General features: G+C 45.9%; 1 protein-coding gene across 1 annotated transcript in view; it reads left to right on the top strand.

Moving 5' to 3' along the window:
• The first annotated feature begins 5834 nt into the window (after positions 1-5834).
• The window catches only part of ELL2 (elongation factor for RNA polymerase II 2), a 41826-nt gene continuing 26687 nt past the window's right edge, over positions 5835-20973 (top strand). The window contains exon 1 of the mRNA XM_069962942.1: positions 5835-6108. Coding sequence (XP_069819043.1) covers positions 5977-6108 — 132 coding nt within the window. The 5' untranslated portion in view covers positions 5835-5976. The remainder of the gene's footprint in view (positions 6109-20973) is intronic.

Here is a 20973-nt window from a genome sequence, read left to right as displayed (position 1 = left end):
GTGGATTTAACATATCTCATCTTCCAGAAAAGAATCGATTGTGGACATGTTCTAGCAATACCCGACTAGAGAAAACATGCAGATCCAAGTGTACCTGTTTATGGGGAAGTCAGAGGAAAACTTTCAGCCAAATGAGGATTCTGCCAATGTTATGTGTATGGCCTGATAATGTTAGCGTAAGTGAGCAAAGTTTTCATTATCATAGAAGATTTTCGTAAGAACAAGAATACGTCATCCATTAAGTCTGCCCTTATATCATTTCCGCTAGATATGTTTCCCAGGCAGGTTTACATTCACTTGGCAAAGTGTCTCATCATAATTTATGACTAATATAACTATATAAATATAATTTATGACTAATATAACATGAAGCCAATGGAAATCTTCAGTATGAATTCAATAAAAATCCTTCAATTGTCACCACAAATATACAGTTAGCGTATGCTGCTATAATATTAACAACACATTAGTACAGTACTGTGTAACTATATGCGAGACAGGGCTCGTACTGCTATGAAATCGAATGGCGAAAATCCATTACAGCACAGATAGGTTCCTGGCAGCGTGACATCTTTTCCATTCCTAGATTGTTTCTTACACCAGTATATTTTGTTCAAAAAAAAGGTATGTATCCTTTACTTAGTTTATGTGGATGACAACCATTATTCTCCCAGAATGACGTTATTGATCTGTATTGGATTATTATCGATTCTCTGTTTGTTTTAATGCCTGATAAAAACTAAAAGCTACCATTATTCTCTAAGCATATTTAGCTACTAACAGTGACAGTATTACCATTAGGTTGTAAAAACGTTAATACAGAAGCGTTGACCAATATGGCTGCATTTCTTTTTGTGGCAGCTGTTACAATCTACGATTCCCATCATGCCTGGACAGTCAAGGCTTTGGTCTATGATGTAAAAGAATGTACCATAATTACTAGACTTTGGCTTTTATTTAAAAGACTATGAACACCTTTTTTACAATTTTTTTTCTAAATAGTCTTTATTAGACATTTTCTACTATTTAGATGCAAGGTCTGTCAGAGCACTTTCTCCCTGTAAGGGTACTATTACACCAACAGATCTGACGAAAGATTATCTGCTAAAGATTTGAAGCCAAACCCAGGAATGGATTTGAAAAGAGGAGAAATCCAGTCTTTCCTTTATGATCTGTTCTCTGTTTATAGTCTGTTCCTGGGTTTGGCTTCAAATCTTTGGCAGATAATCTTTTGTCAGTTCTGTTGGTGTAATAGTACCCTTAGAAACAGGGTTAGGCCCCAATCTCTTCAAAAGGGCACTTCAAAAGTTCCAATTTATGGGACAGTCTATTAAAGTCATCACTATTGGCTGCACATGCCTGTTTACAAAGGATGATGTGTGGCTAATAGGGATGATTAAAATGGCTGCACAAAAGATCATCCAACGAACAAGCTTGTCCGTCATAGGCCCTCTTGCGCAGGACAATTTATTTGACCGATAGTCATCCTGTGTAAACGCAACTTTACAGACCAACCTATATAGGTGACAGAAGGAAAAAAAACTGGAGGAAGATTTAAACAGGATAAAGAAAGAGGACAATTGACAATCTGAGGGGGAGAATCATATAGACAGAGGGACAAATTATAAATCATACAGTATATTGCAGAGGCTTTAGAGGAAAAAGGAAGCAACATTTTTAATAAATACCTATGCAGATTGCAGAAGAATAAAAAATGACTTTTCAAAGTTATCTATAGAATTTTTTATTTACTAGCATATGCCACTTTTATTATTTGGATGGGAAGTGTATAAACTGTAGGGTCTGGTCAGCAAGTACCCACTGAATTCTGCTTATAAACCTAGTTTCACAACTATTCCCCCCCAGTATACATTTCTCCTTATAGAATAAAAGGTTGAGAATTGCCAACAAACCACATACATATAATGGGCTCCAACATCAGGAGTACCATATGTCTAAAGTGTATGGAGGCCTCCTGACTTTTTTCCACTGATAACCCAAAAGGATTTTCACTGCCCAACCAATTTGAGCTGTCTGACAGCGGCCAAAAGCATTTATATCTATGGGGAGATTGGGAGAGATGATGCATACAACTTTTTTATGCGCTTTAAGTTGGTCTTGCCAAAGTTGGTGGTTTGGCCAACTTTGCTTATGTGTATGGGCACCCTTCCAGGAAAGTTTGCCTTAACAAACTGACTTATAGTCTGATTATTGATGGACACTGCTTAAACAATATGCCATTTCTGCAGCTAGTACGTAAAAACAGAAAACAGTTCCAAACTCCGTCTTGAATTGTATTTGGATTATTTAACTAATGGAATAAAGATAATTGTAATTAGGCTTTCTGTCCAGACAGTGAAGACAGGTCACATGCAAACAATGAGAGACGTCCATGTGGTTTTTATTACTAGACTTGTTCTGATCAAAGAAAGATGTGATTAGATACCTTGGTAGCTTGCAGGTTACTAATGTATGCCTGGTATCTACCAGTGGGATAGCGTTCCCCTATTTACTGGTAACAGACTTTTAGTCATTGATTTATTTTAGATCTTTTTCTCCAAAAAACAAACACAATCCATATAATTGCTGTGTGGGAGAAGCACTGGAAAAACTCAAGACCAAAACCAAGAGAATAATAATGTTGACAAAACCTTATGAAGGTCTTTATACACTTCTTTTTCCATGCTGCCTACTATAAAAAAAAATATTATAAAACAATGTGAACGAGGGAGAAGGAATCGCTTACCTGACAGGTTGCGCTCGCTTCCCCATGCAAATTGTGCCATATAATACGGCATTTAGTCTATGAAGCCCCACTCTTTTCACTGACACACTCATGATCGGTACAGTTCTTAACACTTAAAGGGAACCTGTCACCCCCCGTGCCGGGGTGACAGGCTCCCGACCCCCCGTTAGAGACCCCTATACTTACCTCATCCCGCCGGGTCCCGCTTCTGGATTCGGTCGGGTCCCGGAGATCTCAGCCGCTGCAGCCCGGCGCGCGCGCTGACAGATGAGTCCAACGCTCATAGAGAATGACGGAGCGCTGGACTCTCCTGTCATTCTCTATGGGTGTTGGACTCATCTCTCAGCGCGCGCGCCGGGCTGCAGCGGCTGAGATCTCCGGGACCCGACCGAATCCAGAAGCGGGACCCGGCGGGATGAGGTAAGTATAGGGGTCTCTAACGGGGGGTCGGGAGCCTGTCACCCCGGTACGGGGGGTGACAGGTTCCCTTTAAGGCCCTATTACACAAAGCGATTATCAGCCGTATTTGGCCATTACGGACGATAATTGCTTTGTGTATTAGAAGACAATGATCAGCTAACATGCACAATGTCGGCTGATCGTTGTCTTTCAACAGGCTAGAATGCCAACGATCAGCCTGGCAACAATCTGCTGCCATCGCTCTGTGTAATAGGAGTGGCGGCAGCAGACCGCCGCTGTCTACCATGGGCTGACGATCGCCCGGGCAGCCCCCATGGCTCTTACCCGCTCCTGCTTGCTGACAGGTTGGTGCTCGCTTGCTTGCCATACCACCCTGTGTAATAGGCGCTTTAGACCAGACCATTCAAAACTTTTGACATGTCTCTATGTCTGCCACTTTAGGGTATGTGCACACTAAATAATTGTGACGGAAACTCCGTCGCTGAATTCTCAGCTCGCGCCCGCTCGCCGACTGCAGAGGGCGCACGCGTCTCCGCCCGTGTCGTAGACTCCATTCTATGCACGGACGGATTCTTGTATCTGTCCAAAGAATGATCAAGTTCATTCTTTGGACGGAGGGCGTAATCCGCCCGTGCATAGAATGGAGTCTATGACACGGGCGCCCTCTGCAGTCCGCGAGCTGAGAATTCAGCGACAGAGTTTCCGTCACAATTACTCAGTGTGCACATACGCTTAAAGTGGAAAAGTGACCTCTTCTTGTTCCCTGTGCCCCCCTATAGTGGCTGCTGACTGCGGGTTCTCCTGAATGTGGAGGAAGAATCTTTATACTTGGCAAAAAAACTTGATCGTGATAAAGTTGAAATCAGTCACATGGTACAATGATGGGGAGCAATGTCAAGGTCTGACATGTGAATTTGATTGTAAGGTCACCATTTACTTTGTTATGAAGTTATGAGGTCAAACTCTTTAGCTCTCAAAATTTTTACATTAATTCCAACTTTCTTTCTGGCATCTCTAAAGACAATGAATAGAGTGCTGCAGGCATGAGCAGCCACTTCACTAAAAAAAAGGAGTTAGAGCCAATTCTGAAGATCTCGGGGGGTCTACAATCTGACCCTTACCGCCTACCCAGTGGATTGGGGATAAGTTAATTCAGAATAACCTCTCGGGCGATATTCCCACAATATAAAAATACATAAACTGTTGAAATTTAGTACATGGCCGCCATTTAATGACATTGTTTTAAAATAACAGTAATTGTTTGCCATTAAATGGCGGCCATCCACTAAATTTTAACAGTGTGTGAACAGAGCCTTTGTGTGTTTTCAATTTACTCCTGCTTTTGGTTGCAAAATACTGAGCAAAAATACTGTGTCGGAACATAGCCTAAGGGTGCCTTCACAGATGTCACGCTGCGGGTTTGCAGCGAAATCCGCTGCAGATCCATGTAGTGTGAAGGTCTATGGGTTACATATCCGCAGTGGAATTTTCAACCAAGGTTGTAATAGGTTGCCATGGCGACACATAAATCTACACAGGAGCTGTAATCACATAACAAATGGCGATTTGCTATTTAGGAAGAATCGTAAAAAGTTGATTTAATTTTAATTTAAATGCATCAAAACTTATAAATTAACATTGGCCCTGAAGCCTGACAACCATGTAACCTGCTAAACAACTCCTAATGTTATTAGAGTGCAGCAGATAAAGCGTCATACAATGGCCGTCTACATTGCCGTACACTCTCAGCAGACACTCCCCCATACAATGGCCGGCTACATTGCTGCACACTCTCAGCAGACACTCCCCCATACAATGGCCGGCTACATTGCTGCACACTCTCAGCAGACACTCCCCCATACAATGGCCGGCTGCATTGCTGCACACTCTCAGCAGACACTCCCCCATACAATGGCAGGCTACATTGCTGCACACTCTCAGCAGACACTCCCCCATACAATGGCCGGCTACATTGCTGCACACTCTCAGCAGACACTCCCCCATACAATGGCCGGCTACATTGCTGCACACTCTCAGCAGACACTCCCCCATACAATGGCCGGCTGCATTGCTGCACACTCTCAGCAGACACTCCCCCATACAATGGCAGGCTACATTGCTGCACACTCTCAGCAGACACTCCCCCATACAATGGCCGGCTGCATTGCTGCACACTCTCGGCAGACACTCCCCCATACAATGGCCGGCTACATTGCTGCACACTCTCGGCAGACACTCCCCCATACAATGGCCGGCTACATTGCTGCACACTCTCAGCAGACACTCCCCCATACAATGGCCGGCTGCATTGCTGCACACTCTCGGCAGACACTCCCCCATACAATGGCCGGCTGCATTGCTGCACACTCTCGGCAGACACTCCCCCATACAATGGCCGGCTACATTGCCACACACTCTCGGCAGACACTCCCCCATACAATGGCCGGCTACATTGCCACACACTCTCAGCAGACACTCCGGAGCCCAGCGCTCAGCAGGGAGTAAACGTCACCACCTATGTCAAAATACACTCACTACAGACTTGTCGTACGTCACAGATAGCCCCGCCCACCTCTGCTTAACGTGATGACGTCTCGAATGAGAGAGAAAAAAAAGTGTCTTTCCCTTGCTATAAAGCGCTCGGGAGATGTGCACCGCAGAGCCTATACGTGCGGGGCGGGGCCGAGTCTGTAAGCCAATCAGCGGCGCATGCTTCGGTGTCGTACTCCAGCTAGCAGTTTAGGCTGCGAGATACAAAACCCTCTGCTCGGCTACCAGTCGGGAGGGGAAAGAGGGAGTGAGCGAGGAAGATGGCGGCTCTTAGTGAGGAGGGGAGGTACGGGCTGTCCTGCGAGAGGGGGACCCAGGACCAGATCACCGTGCTTCACGTAAAACTCACTGAGACCGCCTTCAGAGCCTTGGAGAACTACCAGAACACTAAGGTAAGTGAGGACGGACGGCTCAGAAGTGGGGGGCTGAGGGTGGGGACCCCCTAAAGCGGCGCTGCTGTGACTAAAGTTGGGGGAGGTGTGGAGGGGTGTCCGGGGGCATGTGAGGAAACCCGCAGGTGTCCACTAACCGCAGCTGGGACAGGTGCTGGGCGCCCGGGACTGCCTGTCTGTGAACCAGCTGGTCCCTTGTCTCCCAGGTATGAGGGCAGCCCTTACCTTACCTCCCAGCCTTCTCCTCCATGTCCTCTCTCTAGTGTCTGGGACTTGTAGTGCTCCATACTATATGACTCACTTTCTAACTCCTGGGAACTTCCAGTTCCTGTAATCTAGTCACTCTCTAGTCTCGGGTTGGCAGGGCATGCTGGGAGTTGTAGTATTACCATAGAGAGACAGCTCTGGATACTCTGTGTATACTCTTATATATTCCTGTCCTATATGTATGCTGGGGACTGGCCCCTTATTCTGTAGCCATTGGGCAGGGAGGTGTATAAAGGTGACTATTCAGTGTCCCCATCACATATATATATATATATATATATATATATATTCAGGGATGGTGAACCTTCAGCTGTCCAGCTGTTGCAAAACTACAATTCCCATCATGCCTAAAGCTTCGGCTGCCCAGCCATGATGGGAATTGTAGTTTTGCAACAGCTGGACGGCCGAAGGTTCCCCATCCCTGATATATAGGGTGGGCCGGTGCTCCCCACAGCCATTGCAGAGATGGGAGCTCTATGGTGAGTTGCTGACTAGGGCAGTAGTGTAATATCATGGGCGTTCTACTTGTACGTGTTGCCCAGGACCTGTATAGAAGAGCTGAGTAAGCTTCTATAAAGCTGCTCGGTGGCTCCTACTGCTGTGTTGTCAGTGCAGTTCACCCCATCCCCCACCCCCCTGTCTAGTATTGTAGGGGGACAGCTAAACAGAGCCACCTCCTATGGCTTACTAGTCTTCAGCCTTGTTCTCCAGCGTTCCGGAGTGTCTATGGAAATCCCTATCAGTAAATTGTTACAAAGTCACTGCGGAGCTCCGTATGGTTACACAAGTTTAAATATAGATTACTAGAAACTGTGACCAAGGTGGCTACCTCCATGGTGTGTATGTGGCAAGTGGGGCGGCCGGGGTGGCTTTATTTGGAGCTGTTTTCCAGCCATAGCTTTTAAATAGCAGTGCGGCCTCCAGTGCACATACAGCTCTGCTGTGCTAGCTGTGTGGTGCCAGCTGGTCTCGCAGTCATTCAGTAGATGGAGTTCCAGCTGAAAACGGGGGAGTTCTGCTGAGCTGTCACTTCTCACTACTTTAGCCTTGGGCCTGTGAAGTGTTTTTTTTTTTTTGGCAGCTTTTCTTTCTGGAATCGGGTGACTGACATGACCGATCAGAATGGGCAGGTAGCATTGACCTGATTGTTTTACCATATATTTTATTATAGAAAGGTGGATAAGTGTTTTGTGTTAAGTGAATATAAATGGCTTTTTATGATCTGCTGTCCGGGCATGATGGGAATTGTAGTTTTTTGGTTAGAGAACATTCATGTATATGTTCACCTACAATGAACCTGCTGCCACACAGGAAAATGCTTAAATAGCATCTCCTAAGTATAGCGGAATAGATCGTTGCACAGAGTTACTTGTGTCTGCTGCTGGATTACCGGGCAGCCATGCGGAGGCCGGGCGGTGCTCCCCACTATACTACCTGTGTATTTTTGGAACATTCCTACTAGAGATGAGCGCAACTCTAGCATGCTAGAGTCTGATTGTTCGGCATTTAAATAACGGTGGCTGAAGTCCCTTTATTTAAAGGGGTTGTTCAGCAAAACATTCTTTCAAATCAACTGGTGCCAGAGATTTGTGATTTACTTTTATTTAAATCTACCAGTACTTATCAGTTGCTGTATGTCCTGCAGGAAGTAGTTTATTTTTTCCAGTCTGACAGTGCTCTCTGCCGCCACCTATGTCCATGTCGGGTACTGTCCAGAGCAGCAGCAAATTCCCTTAGAAAGCCTCTCCTGCTCTCCAGACTGGAAGGAATAAACCACTTCCTGCAGTGATGTATTCCTAGCACTCTGGCACCAGTTGAAAGAACATTTTTTGGTGGACTGTCACTTTAAGGGTATAAACCCACACACCGTATACACAGCGTATTTACTGCTGCGATACGCAGCGAATACGCAGCAAAAACGCAACAAATACGCAACAAAAACGCAGCAGATTAGATCTAAATAACTGAACTCAGCATTAAATCTTCACCATCAAACTGCTGCGTATTTGTTGCGTATTTGCTGCGTATTTGTTGCGTATTTGCTGCGTATACGGTGTGTGGGTTTGTACCCTAAATGACAAACTATTGGACTGTATGGTTATCTCTAGTTACCACAACTACTGGGGACTAAACTAAAATGTCAAGTAACTGCTTTCTAAGCAACGTCTTATAGGCTCTTCAATCAGGGCTTTGTATTTTAAATGTACATTAAGGGTGATTTCTAGCTCATGAGACTATTAGATGGAAAAATGCAATGCAGATCTGCAAGGGAATTTGTGGATAAAATTGTAGGCAGTCCTTTGGATTGCCATCATGGCTGGAGCTGGCCGTGGATTAGCCCCTTTCAGGGTGGGCAGTCCGCCAAGCTCTCCTCTTTCATTTCCATGATGCAGATTTCGGAAAAACTCCTCAGCTCTGCAGGTTGCCATAGAGGGGTGGATTGTGGGGAATCTTGTGTGAAATAAAGGGTTATAGCCTCAGGATCAATAGTGTGGGTCAGGGCTACTCAAACAGTGGAACTTGAGGACCTTACCAGCCAGAACATGGGATGCCTGGGCCTTACTATTCAATGTCAGAATTATGTATCTTTATGGCCTGAACCATTATAACTACAAATAAGCTACTAAAAGTAATACAGGAGATAGTAGTAAGTGGCCGCAGGAGTGCACCTAAGCGGTAAGGCCCGCCTCTGTGTACGGAGCAAAGTGCACACACTCCAGGTCTTGTGTTTACTGGGAATTTGCCTCAAATTCCTAACAAAATCTGCATGTGTTACTTGTGGATCTTACTCGACACAAAGGCTGATACCAGCTGTGAAAGAACGTCCGCAATCTGCCAAAGAGTTGATATGCTATGGATTAGAAAATCCTGTGCCTGTCCTCAGTCTCGTGTGGACTTTCTATGCTGCGAGTGGATGGGTTTCTTTTATTACCCATTGCTTATGTAGTGTAATGTAAGGTGCCGCAGACTTTCACTGTGGGATTCACACTGAACATCTGCAGCATGTGAATCACCCTTTATGGGTCATAGAGCATTGGTGGGCCCATCCCCTGGGACCCCCCACTTGGGAAAGAATAGGATTGTTTGGTATGTTTATAGTTCAGGAGTAGTACTCGCATGCATGGTCGCTCCCCACTGAAATGGTCACTGCACATAGAAACTGCACACGTCCACTTTTCTAGTGTCATCACAAGTGTCTCAGTTACAGAGACATAGGCACAAAAAATGAAAAATTTCTGCACTTGAATCTTTAGGTTCTTCCTTAAAATCAGCCACAATGGGAGGACTCTAGCAGCTGCTTCCTCCCCTCTCCCTACTGAGAGCAGTCTTGGCTCAGTGTAGATGTCTTTAGATTAGAAGGAATAGCTCTTGGCCGACCTCCAATGAAGATGTATGGCCACGTGGAGCGGCAGTGCAGTGGTTTTCCAATCTGCACCAAATTGTGCTGATTTCGTATGCACTTGCAGTGGCTGATACCTATTTAGTAAAGTGTTAACATCAGCAGCTGTGGATTTACAACTGTGCAGACTAATTGTGGTTTTTTCATTCGGGAATATCTGCAGCAAGGCCAGTTTCAGATGTACAGGATCCACAGTGCATTTCATGCTGTGAGTTCCACAGCGGAATCCACTGCAATCCTGCGTCCTGTCATTTTCTATGGCTTTACATACTTGCAGCGGAGTATGACATCTTGCTCAGCCAATCAGTGGCTGCCGCAGGTCAGCACACTGGCTGAGCGCGACACCAGGGAGCCGGGAGCCTGAGAAGCAGGAGCGTGGCCAGCGATGGGTTAAGTGGGAAGGGGCTTTAAATACTCGCAGCGGAATGAAAAATCCACTGCGAATATGTAAAACCATAGAAATTTACAGGGCACCGGATCACAGCAAGTTTCTGTCCTAAATCTGCACTGTATTTGTAACCACCATTCACACTCTGCAACTTGACCTCCTGCAACTTGACCTTTCTGCACAAGTTTTAAGCACTCTAAATTTCCCAGAAATCTGCAGCAAATATGCTGCGTGAGAACGTCCTCTTAAAGGGGAAGTTCACAAAGAAAATATCTTTCAAATCAAGTGATGCCAGAAAGTCCCAGAGATTTGTAATTTACTTCTATTAAAAAAATCTCAAGTCTTCAGTACTTATCAGCTGCTGTATGTCATGCAGGAAGTGGTATAAACTCTCCAGTCTGACACAGTGCTCTCTGCTGCTGTCTCTGTCCATGTCGGGAACTGTCCAGAGCAGCAGCAAATCCCCATAGAAAACCTTTCCTGCTCTACATACTGCAAATGATACGCCACCTCCTGCAAGACATACAGCAGTGGATAAGCAATGGGCACTTTCTGGTACCAGTTGATTTGAAATAATTTATGTTTTTTGGTGAACAGCCCCTCTAAGCTTTCTGGTGAGGACTCCTGTCTGCAGCTGAATGTGATCTGTTACCCGTAAGCTTAGTAGTGTTCAGTGGATTCCTATCAGTCTAGTAAATATCCTCCCCATGATCAGTCCTTTATCACATCTATCTGCAGAGTCTCCATAGTTCTTGTAGTCCTATAGTTCTGTCATGGGGTTTGTAGTCTCAGCAAGCTGCCAGATTCTGTGGATTTCTCTCATGTTCTCGGGTGGCTCGAGGTCCTGAGGTGCATTAAAGGATGTTCACTGGAGGTCTTTGTAGTTTCTTTAGAAAAGAGATGTGTCGCTGTGTTTAGTACTGCCCTGGCACTGAGGCGTTGGCTCGGCTGTGCCTCCACTTTTATTTGCATAATTAATATTAGCTGTATCGCCTTAGGAATTTTATATCAGATATTGATTTCACAATCAATTGGACTCTACAGTTTAGGCTATGTATGAATATATCTCCAATAATAAGTCTTCAATTGAAACTAAAACAAAGTAGTGGTCTATTTAAATATACTAGGTCTGACTTTTCACTTCAGAAGGCTTTAGCTGGGGATCACATGTACAGGATTTACTATGTGGGAAGACGTGAGACTTTCCATGGAAGAGACAGGGGTTTATGAAAATCCTAAACACCGGGTTTCCTGTTGACAGACTGGGCTCGCAGGTTCTGGCTGCCGGCAGGGTGGCAGTGGATCACGCTGCAGAAAAACTGGTGAAAACCATGATATACACCCTGTGCTTCCTGTATACTGCTGCCCTGTGATGGCCGTGTCTGACTCCAGGCTTATGTCCCATACACATGGACTGCTGGTGGTGTCGTCACTCAGGGCAACATTGGAAAGTTTGCCGTATATTCTTTCAGTCTATAACTACATCTTCCAATACTCACTAGGTGCTCAGTCATATGTCTTTCCCTTTTGTGCCCTGGCTTTTACTATTAGAGAACAGTCAGGAGGCCTACATACAGATAGCTTTGTGAGTGGCCAACCATCTGATGTGAAGAGGGGTATCCATCTTGTCTAAGATTTTTCCGAAAAATTGCTTCCCGCTCCCTGTAAACCTACCTTTAGCCATCATTGATGTGACGTTGAATTCTCTTTACTTTCTGGCTGTGTTCCCGTATTTTTTTTTCTGGATGAAAATTGTCACTTGCCAGAGTTTTGGATGTGGATTAGCCCCAGTCATTGTAGGTATTGTCACCTTTTCACTGTGGGTTATACTGGCTGTCGCCATTAAGAACAATGGGGTTGCGTATAACACGTGAACATGGTCTTGGACTGAGCAGCCCTATTGTGTATGTGATTCTTCTTTGGCTATGGTTGGTTATCGCTCCATGATAACACTGTTGGAGAAGGGCCGGGTGTTTGGCTGATCATTGATCAGTTGTGGTGACGCTCGGCTGTTGTGCAGCACTCGGTGTCACCTGTACAAAGTACACTTGTTGCATTTGCTCTTTTATTGCAAGTAAAACAGTGTTCTGTCCCTTGTACAGTTTCCGATTTCTTTTCTTTTCCGTGTGATCACATGACTGGCCTATGGAAGCACAGTACGTGCCGAGGCTCCCGCTTGACAGGATTAATGTGCGCTGCCTGCCTCGATTAGAGAGGCTTTCATGAATAGAAAAGAGACCTCAGAGACCTAATGCCCAAAAAATCCCACACAGGAAACTGCTTACTGGGCAATTCTTGTTTTCTATAAAAGGGATCTAGTGTTCCTGCCCCGAGGTGTCAATCTGAAGCGCCTGCAGGTTTCTAGTCACCGGCTGCTTCAAATACTCTACTAGAAAATTCTTGTTCTTGATGTTTTCCTTGGGATTTCGCTCTTATAATCGAGAGGTGTAACTTTTCCAGACGCTTCAGGGTTCCATCCTTCTAGTGTATATATGTCTGGTAGACTTTTCCTATAGGAGACTGCTGATGTTTAGTTTACGAGAAGGAAATCTTTGTATAGAAGGCAAGCCATTGTGTACTTAACACAGTGCACAGCGTCGGGCTCTGGGCTTGGCCTAGTGACCTCTTGTGCTGCCGCTCACTTTTGTTCTTCTTGGCTCTTGTTTACCCTCAGTCAGCTGGGACTTGAGGAAGAATTTGTGAAGAGTGATTCACGTCACATAACCGGCATGAAGTCAAGCAGTTTACAGGCTCCTCCGCTGCCTGTATTGTCCAGTGCAGCCTGAAAGAAAAGTTACATAGCTCACATTTTCCCACTTAATACATGCGGATCAGATTACTTTCACCGAGTGAACAAATTGTTCCTGTCTCCAGCAGACTGATCACCTCATACAAATACTGAGCCTGTTGTCGGAGTTATCTGCACTTTAGTGTATGTTCTTTACTGGTGTCTATTATAGTCTTCCAATAAGAAGGTGAGGAGGTGGCTAACATGAACAGGTAGTCTGACCCTTCCAGGAAGGCTCGGTACACACTGCTCCACTCTACATACAGATAAGGCTATGTACGCACTGTGCTTACTGCATATGTGCATACACCAGACCTAGCAGCCTGTGCTTTCCTTGTGCAATGTCTGACATATGGCTATATAGTGGCACAATCCTGGTGTATACAGCGGTTGTGCGGTGAGCTCTATTTGGACAGTTTCCCTCTGTTCTCGGATCTGAGTCCCCAGTGGTTGGACTCCTATCGGACAACTTGTTATCGATCCTGTGATTGGGGTATAATGACGTGAGTTGGGAATGCCGCGGAAATGTAATATTGAAAAATGTGGATAAATGCAACTTGTATACAATCCTTGGCCCATTTTATGCCATTTATTTACATTAGACAAGAGGCATGCCTCCTAGTTCTCAGGTTTTTTTTTTTTTTTTGCTTCTATCTAGCTAGCTTCTAGCTTCTTTCCATATGTGAAGTAAGAAAGCAGCAACATTGCACACATGGTGGTTTCTCAGAAGAATCTAACCTGCTGATACCTTCATCCTCAGCACCCTGTGCGCAATAGGAAGAAAAGTTTCTTACCTTCATCCTCGGGGCCATTTCTGTGCAGTTTGCAGTTTAATCCTGTGTCTAGTAATGTTTGGAGCACTGGAGATGGGCTACTGCCCCAGAGCACCGATACGCCTCCTGGCTGGATTGCCCCTTCTAATGAATATGGTTGGAGCGGTCCGGTCAGGGGCACACGGGACTGGTGCTCTGAGGGCGGAAGTCCTGCTTCCAGTGCCCCAAAACGCCCTTACTAGACGCAGCATTAAAGCAACTCTGTACCCACAACCTGACCCACAACTTTTAAACTTGCAGCCTGTGCCAAACGGGAGTATCTGTGCCCTAACTTTGGCACATCCCCTCCCAATCTCGGCCACATCCCCCGATCAGCCCACCCCCAGCCCGCCACCGAGAGCATACAGTGGCGGCGCGGCTGCAGTGAGGCTCCCGGCTCCGATCCCACTCAGCTGATCTGAGCGGGACCGGAGCCAGCAGCCTCAATGCAGCTGCGCAGCCGAGAAGGTACTGTATGCTCTCGGAGGCGGGATACGGGCGACAGTGGGCTGATGGGGGGATTGGGGGGATGCGACAGCAGGGCTGCGGGCCCCAGGGAGTTAAAGCACATATTCCCAGCTGGATGTCAATCCCGCTGCGAATATGTGCTATCATAGAGGTGAATTGATACCAGATCCGCAGTGGTTCTCACTTCGAATCCCCAGAAGTGAGATCCGCTGTGGATCCGGTAGGTGTGAAGGTACTCTAAACTACAAATTGCACAGAAACAGTGCTGAGGATGAAGGTTTGAGGCATGCCCTTATCGGCAGCAGGTGCGCTATTAGGACATATCAGCATGTTAGATTTGTCTAACCTGCTGATAGTTTCCCTTTAAGTTAATAGAACCTATTCCCCCCCCCCCCCCCCCAATACACATGATCACTCTTGTTCCTCTCACAGCTATCCCTACAGACTCCCTTGAGTGTGCATGTGTCTTCAGTGAAAGAATTACGATATCTTCTCCTACAAAAAATGGATCAGACATGTTGAAAACCACTTTCCCAATCCTTTTTTACAATGTGGTTTTACAATGTGGGGAACTTAGAGGTTTTCCACTCAAGGGTGCCTTCACACCTACCGGATCCGTAGCGGATCTCACTTCTGCGTATTCGCCGCGAGATCAGCTACGGATCCAGTACCATTGATGCCTATGTTAGCACATACTCGCAGCGGGATTGACATCCCGCTGTGACTATGTACTTTAACCCCCTGGCGCCCACAGCCCCGCCGCTCGCATTAGCCCAGCCACCGGCATACTCTATCATCACCGCCGCCCGCATCCTTTATCCTGGGCCGGAATCCTCCATTCCGGCCCACCATTAGCACCGTCGCCCGCATCCTCCATCCCTGCCCCCATCAGCACCGTCACCCGCATCCTCCATCCCGGCCCCCTATCAGCACCGCTGCCTGCAGCCTGTCGGCGAGAGCATACATTACCTGCTCCTCGGCGTGGCTGCAGTGAGGCTCCCGGTCCTGCTCAGCCGATCAGTGTTGCTGTGCGCTGATCGTCTGAGCGGGACCGGAGCCGGGAGCCTCACTGAAGCCGCGCCGCCGAGCAGGTAATGTATATGCTCTCGGCGGCGGGCAGCAGGATGCGGGCAGCTGGGAGAATGGAGGATGCGGGCGGCGGGGATGATGATGGGGGGGGGGGGGGTCGGGATGGAGGATGCGGGTGGCGGTGATAGAGCCGGGGATAGAGGATGCCGGTGGCGGGGCTAATGCGAGCAGCAGGGCTGTGGGCGCCAGGGGGTTAAAGCACATAGTCACAGCGGGATGTCAATCCCGCTGCGGGTATGTGCTAACATAGGCATCAATGGTACTGGATCCACAGCTGATCTCGCTGCGAATCCGCAGAAGTGAGATCCGCTACGGATCCGGTAGGTGTGAAGACACCCTAAAACTAACTTGTCCCCTTTTCACAGGGGCACAGCACTACTTTCTGGCGGCTCCATAGAGAATGCATAGAGCCGCGAGTCACATGCCGTACCCGCAGGTGTATTAAAAACAAAGGATCTGATCTGGAGATCCCTGTGGGGTACCCACAAGTTAGTTTTAAGTGGGGAAACACCTTTAAAGGGCTTTTCCAGTATATTCCTCATAGTCTTGTACATTAGTGTCTAGTTGGTGACTGGGTCATCCCACTTGGGCACATGTGGTCAGAGTAAGGTCTTCTCCTTTCATATACACAAAGGGCAGTGGCGGTCCTTTGTCGGTAGGTGTTCTGCATCCCTACTGTAATAGCCTTTTGTGTCTTGCAAGACCTTTTTTCTATTCTTGGGTGGCTTGTCTAAGACACTGCAGACCGTCCCCTCTGTCTCCCCTTCTGTTAACACTTCATCCACTCGGTCCTGTGTGAGCTGTGAGATGTATTTATTTGGGCAGAGCACATACTGCACTTTCCACTGTCCTAGAACATTTTCTTTGGCGTACACTCCACAACATATGTAATGGTAAGACGCTGCGGTTGTGATCTGTTCTAGCTGTACCTGTTGTATATCCTCCGTCCTTGTGAATGTTTGTCCCTGGGTTTATGTAGTCACTTATCGACGCACAGCAGACTTTACCCACCAAAGAAAAGGTCAGATTGAGCGCTTCACCCAAACATTGAGCAGCGCACATACTAATCTGCATTGACTCACGCCAATGAACTCACCAGCCCCGCGGCTGCCAGCGTGACGTCCCTAATGTGCCTTGTGCTCACAACCATTTCACATGTTGTGCTCGGCTATTTGTAGGTCTGACAGAGACTTCACATGTGGGGGAGTCAGTGAGGGCTTCTCTGCTGCAGGCTGGGGATTCTGGACAGACGCATCTAGTTGTCCTATACAAAGCAATCGCTGATCTCATAGCAAAAGGGCCCTATTCCACCCGACGATTATCATTCAGATTATCGTTAAATCTTTCGAATCTAAACGATAATCGTTTGGTTGAAATGCAGTTAACGATTAACGACCGAATGAGAAATCGTTGATCGCTTTAGAAGACCTAGACCTATTTTTATCTTTGCTCTATCGCAAATCGTTCGCATTGAAGACATTGTTCGCAGTAGATACGAACACAATAGCTAAGAAAAAAAACGCAAATACGATACCAACACAATAGCGAAGAAAAAAAAATGCAAATACGATAAGTAGCGATTATCGTTCCATGGAAATGAGTGAAAGTTTCAGGTCTTTTGTAATAGCGGTCGTTTGAAATCGTTAACGATTATGCGAACGATAATCGTCCTGTGGAATAGGGCCCTAAAACTGGGGCCATGCAGGAGTCTAGTGATCACTTATAGCTGGGGCTGCCCAGAGTAGTTATGAGGCCTAAGACCGGAGGTGTGAGGTCAGCAGGGTAAAGATTACACCTGGGCTGTGGGTTACATGTAGTTATTACGTGCACAGCTCACATTTCATGGGACTAGCAATTTCCAGATCACTTAATTATACAGCGCAGGTTGTGCACCATGTAAACTTGCAATGACTGTAGTGTAGTCGCTGACTGACGTGTACTCTGTCCCTGGTTAGGCTGCTCTAGGCAGATTCGGTTTACATTTTTCACAATTTCAGTAAGATTCCTTCTGAGCTCTTTAGTAAAATCTAGTTTGACATAGCTTATATATTGTGGAGCTTGTCGTGTATAATGCTGTGACAATAGAAACCAATGGTTTTGCAAGACTACAGCAATGTTTGTGGGTTTTTGTGTTTTTTTTACCACATTGCAGCTGTATATGAATATGGCCTTACCCCCAGGGTGACTTCACATGGCTTATTTTTCTTTGGAAAAAAAGGTGCAAAATGCATAGCAGAAATCCAAGATGTACCCTCTAGTTTTAGCATATTTTAGTACATCTTGGACACAGATTAGCACCATTCGTTCCATGCAGGATATGTGCTGTATTCAGACATTCTGGGAATTTAATCCAGTTTTTACTTGTGCAAAAGGTTTACAGGGGTAAAAAGAAGCTGCCATTGTTCTGCAGAAATGAGCATAAACTTAGCCTCTTACATGGGGGTTGCCAAGTCCTTGAACACTATGAAAGGCTTCTCTACTTCTGAGGATCTAGTGGGCATTTTCACGGCCGTGATCGTCACTGCCAAGTGCCTATTGTGTAGTGACAATGTCCCATTATGAAGGATCTTTATGTTCTCACAGGTATAAATCTGCAGTGTGTGAACATATGTCCTTTACTGTATGAGTTATAGCTGTATGCTATTTTTTTTTTAATTTTTTGTTCTTTAGCACAGTGCGAACAGGGCCATAGCAGTCATTCCATCAGATTTGCTGGTTGCCTTGTTAGGTTGCTATCACCATACACATCTGTCTTGGTAAAGTGCGCAGGCATTTCATATGCAGCGAGATCCCATGTATACGGAAGGCAGGCTCTATGTGGTTCTCGCTGGGAATCTGCAGTTGCCTCAGGGGAATGAAAGACAGCGTGCAACCAATAAGTTGTTCCTTCTTCCCTCTTGACGCGCTGCCATCAGTTCTTATAAAGTGGGCAGATACTTTCTTGTAAGTGATAAACACGGGCTTATAATCTACAGGCAGCGTTTATTTCTCTTCTGGTCAGGGATCTTGCGTCACTGCCTCTCGGCAATGCTGCTTTTGTTCGTGCCCTCCATCCCCCAGCTCTCTCTGATGGATCTGTTCAGGAAATCCAGCTGCTCTTTACTCCAGTGTCTCCATAAATATTAAGCAATGCTAAAACGTCAGTACCGTGATAGATTAACCCCTGCATTTATATGCATGTGTTTTCTGCTGCTGGGAATTAATGTTGCATAGCTATATGTATGAAGACTACCTTTACCCAAGTTTCCATTATAGGATATTTTGTGAGCAAATAACAGGAAAGCAGGACTCCATGAAGCATTCCCTCATGAATAAATTAGAGCCGCCTCTTGCGAGTGCATTGCTATTTACATGGTATGATGCGGTGGTCTGCCAAGGTGATACAGCTGGACAGATTGGGCTGAATTAAAGGCATGTGGTCATTGGATTTTATATCTGCTTGCTACATTTTAAGAATCTTGTATAGGGCTTTGTTCACACCTTCTGTGTATGTACCAGTAAAGTTCCTGTTCAGTAGGGCTTATGTCCCTGAATCAGGTGATAGAACTCTTATTAGAGTCCTTTACTCCAGCACTGAGAAGCTTTAGAAGTTTTTTTTTAATGCAAACTGGGAGTGATGGCCTCCTGGGTGTTCCCATGTGCTGCACAAACCCAGCAACACTCAGCCCCTTCTCTTCTAATACCCCTCTGCATGCATGTAAACGCCTACTCTAAACTTTTCTGGACTTTTGCAACCAAGGGGAATACCCTGTGGGCTTTATCTCCAAATTTTCATAAAACCTGTAAAGCTTATATCTCAGCACTTGAGTGGATTGAAATAAGTTTTATCTCCTGATTTAGGGATTCAGCTGATTGTTGTCTTTCAACAGGCTAAAATGATCTGCTGCCATTGCTCCATGTAATAGGAGCAGCAGCAGACCGCCGCTGACATTCACTCCTCTCCCCTGGCTCTTACCCGCTCACCCTCACTCGCTGTTAGCACGTGCAATAGTGCAGGCAGGGAACAAGGAGCAAGCGAGCGCTAACCTGTAATAGGGGCTTTAGTCAGCAAAAATCAGCTTACAGGTCCACTTTATAAAGCTTCAGATTCCTAATGGCTGTGGATATCTGCAAGGACTTATCACTGTAAGCGTTTACGGGGAAGCGATCCGTGATGCAAAAAACAGAATGTAGTGTGGATCGCTATGTTCATGTAGTGCTCTGTGAAACATGGAGCACTACGGTGTACATTTGTAGTGCAGTCTGCTGTTGCGGATGTGTGAATGTAGCCTTAGTGTTGTGGCTGTATCTGGATGCTGAACTCTGATGGTTCAGCTTCCTGTTTCCTCCCTTCATGAATCATGGAGAGGAGTGCAGGGAAGGGAGAGGACTGTGCAGCTGTAACTGTATGACTAAAGCGTTCTCTATATTCAGGAGCACTCTGCCTGATCATTATGGGTCTCTGCATTAGGAGCAGAGAGAGTACCTTCTGAGCTGTGGGGACGTGCCAAAACTAGGTCACAGGAAACCTGGAGTATTTGCCTTTCTCAACTATTCAGATGGCTGCCTCTACTTTTCATAGATCCTCAGGATGATTGTCACCCCTTCATAACATGGCAGCCTATACTGGTGCAGTCTTGGGTTCCCATTAGAAATGGCTTGTCCTTGTTTTGTTTGGAAGCAGATTGAGCGCTTCTCCTGGTAGATGACGTAGGTTGCATATTGCCCTGTAGTGTGGAAAAGGTCATGCAGGAGACAGGCTAGGGCTCAGGTTACGGGTAGAGGCTTCAGATTTCCACACTGTGTGAAGTCTACACTTACCAAGTACATGTATGGGCTAATGGTGTGTGTGTGCTGAGAGGCATAGTAACTACTTATACTTGCTGTACAGCCTTTCTGATCAGTCAGGTCTATAATATTGGATAGTCATTAGGTGTGTAATGTGCAAGACGTGTAAAACCTGTCAGGAGGCACGAATGAGTGTGAAAATTGTCACGTGCATAGCACCTCTGAATGGTGAATCTATTATTGTGCTTCACAGCTGAGCTACCTCATTACTCTGTGCTGTCCACTATTTGTCTTAGGCAGCTTTCACATACCCGTAATAAAAGCTAATATCTGCACGTGTTACAGACCTAAAGACCCATAGGGATCCAGGATACTGTCAGATGGGGTGTATAAACCCATGGTCTGTCTGGCACTTGTAGCAGTAATGCCCAACCAGAAATGTGCCCTTATTAAAGGGGTAGTTCAGTAAAAATGTTTTATTTCAATTGGAAGAGATTTGTAATTTGCTCCTATTAAAAAAATCTCAAGTCTTCCAGTACTCATCAGCTGCTGTATGTCCTGCAGGAAGTAGTGTATTCTTTCCAGTCTGGCACAATGTTCTTTGTCCATGTCAGGAACTGTCCAGAGCAGTAGCAAATCCCCCATAGAAAACCTTGTGCAGGACACACAACAGCTGCTAAGTACTGGAAGACTTGAGATTTTTTAATAGAAGTAAATTACAAATCTCTGGCACTTTCTGGCACCAAATTGCCTCTTGGGGTACAAACACACGCAGCCGATACGCAGCAGATTTGATACTGTGTTCAGTTATTAAGATCTAATCTGCTGCGTATCGCAGCAGTAAATACGCAGCGTATATGCTGTGTGTTTGTACCCTTAGGGTGCG

This window comes from Dendropsophus ebraccatus, chromosome 3, assembly GCF_027789765.1.
Source record: "Dendropsophus ebraccatus isolate aDenEbr1 chromosome 3, aDenEbr1.pat, whole genome shotgun sequence".
In the NCBI taxonomy this organism is placed as follows: Eukaryota; Metazoa; Chordata; class Amphibia; order Anura; family Hylidae; genus Dendropsophus; species Dendropsophus ebraccatus.
Note: the sequence above shows the minus strand (reverse complement) of the source record. Positions and strands in the feature narration are given on the sequence as shown.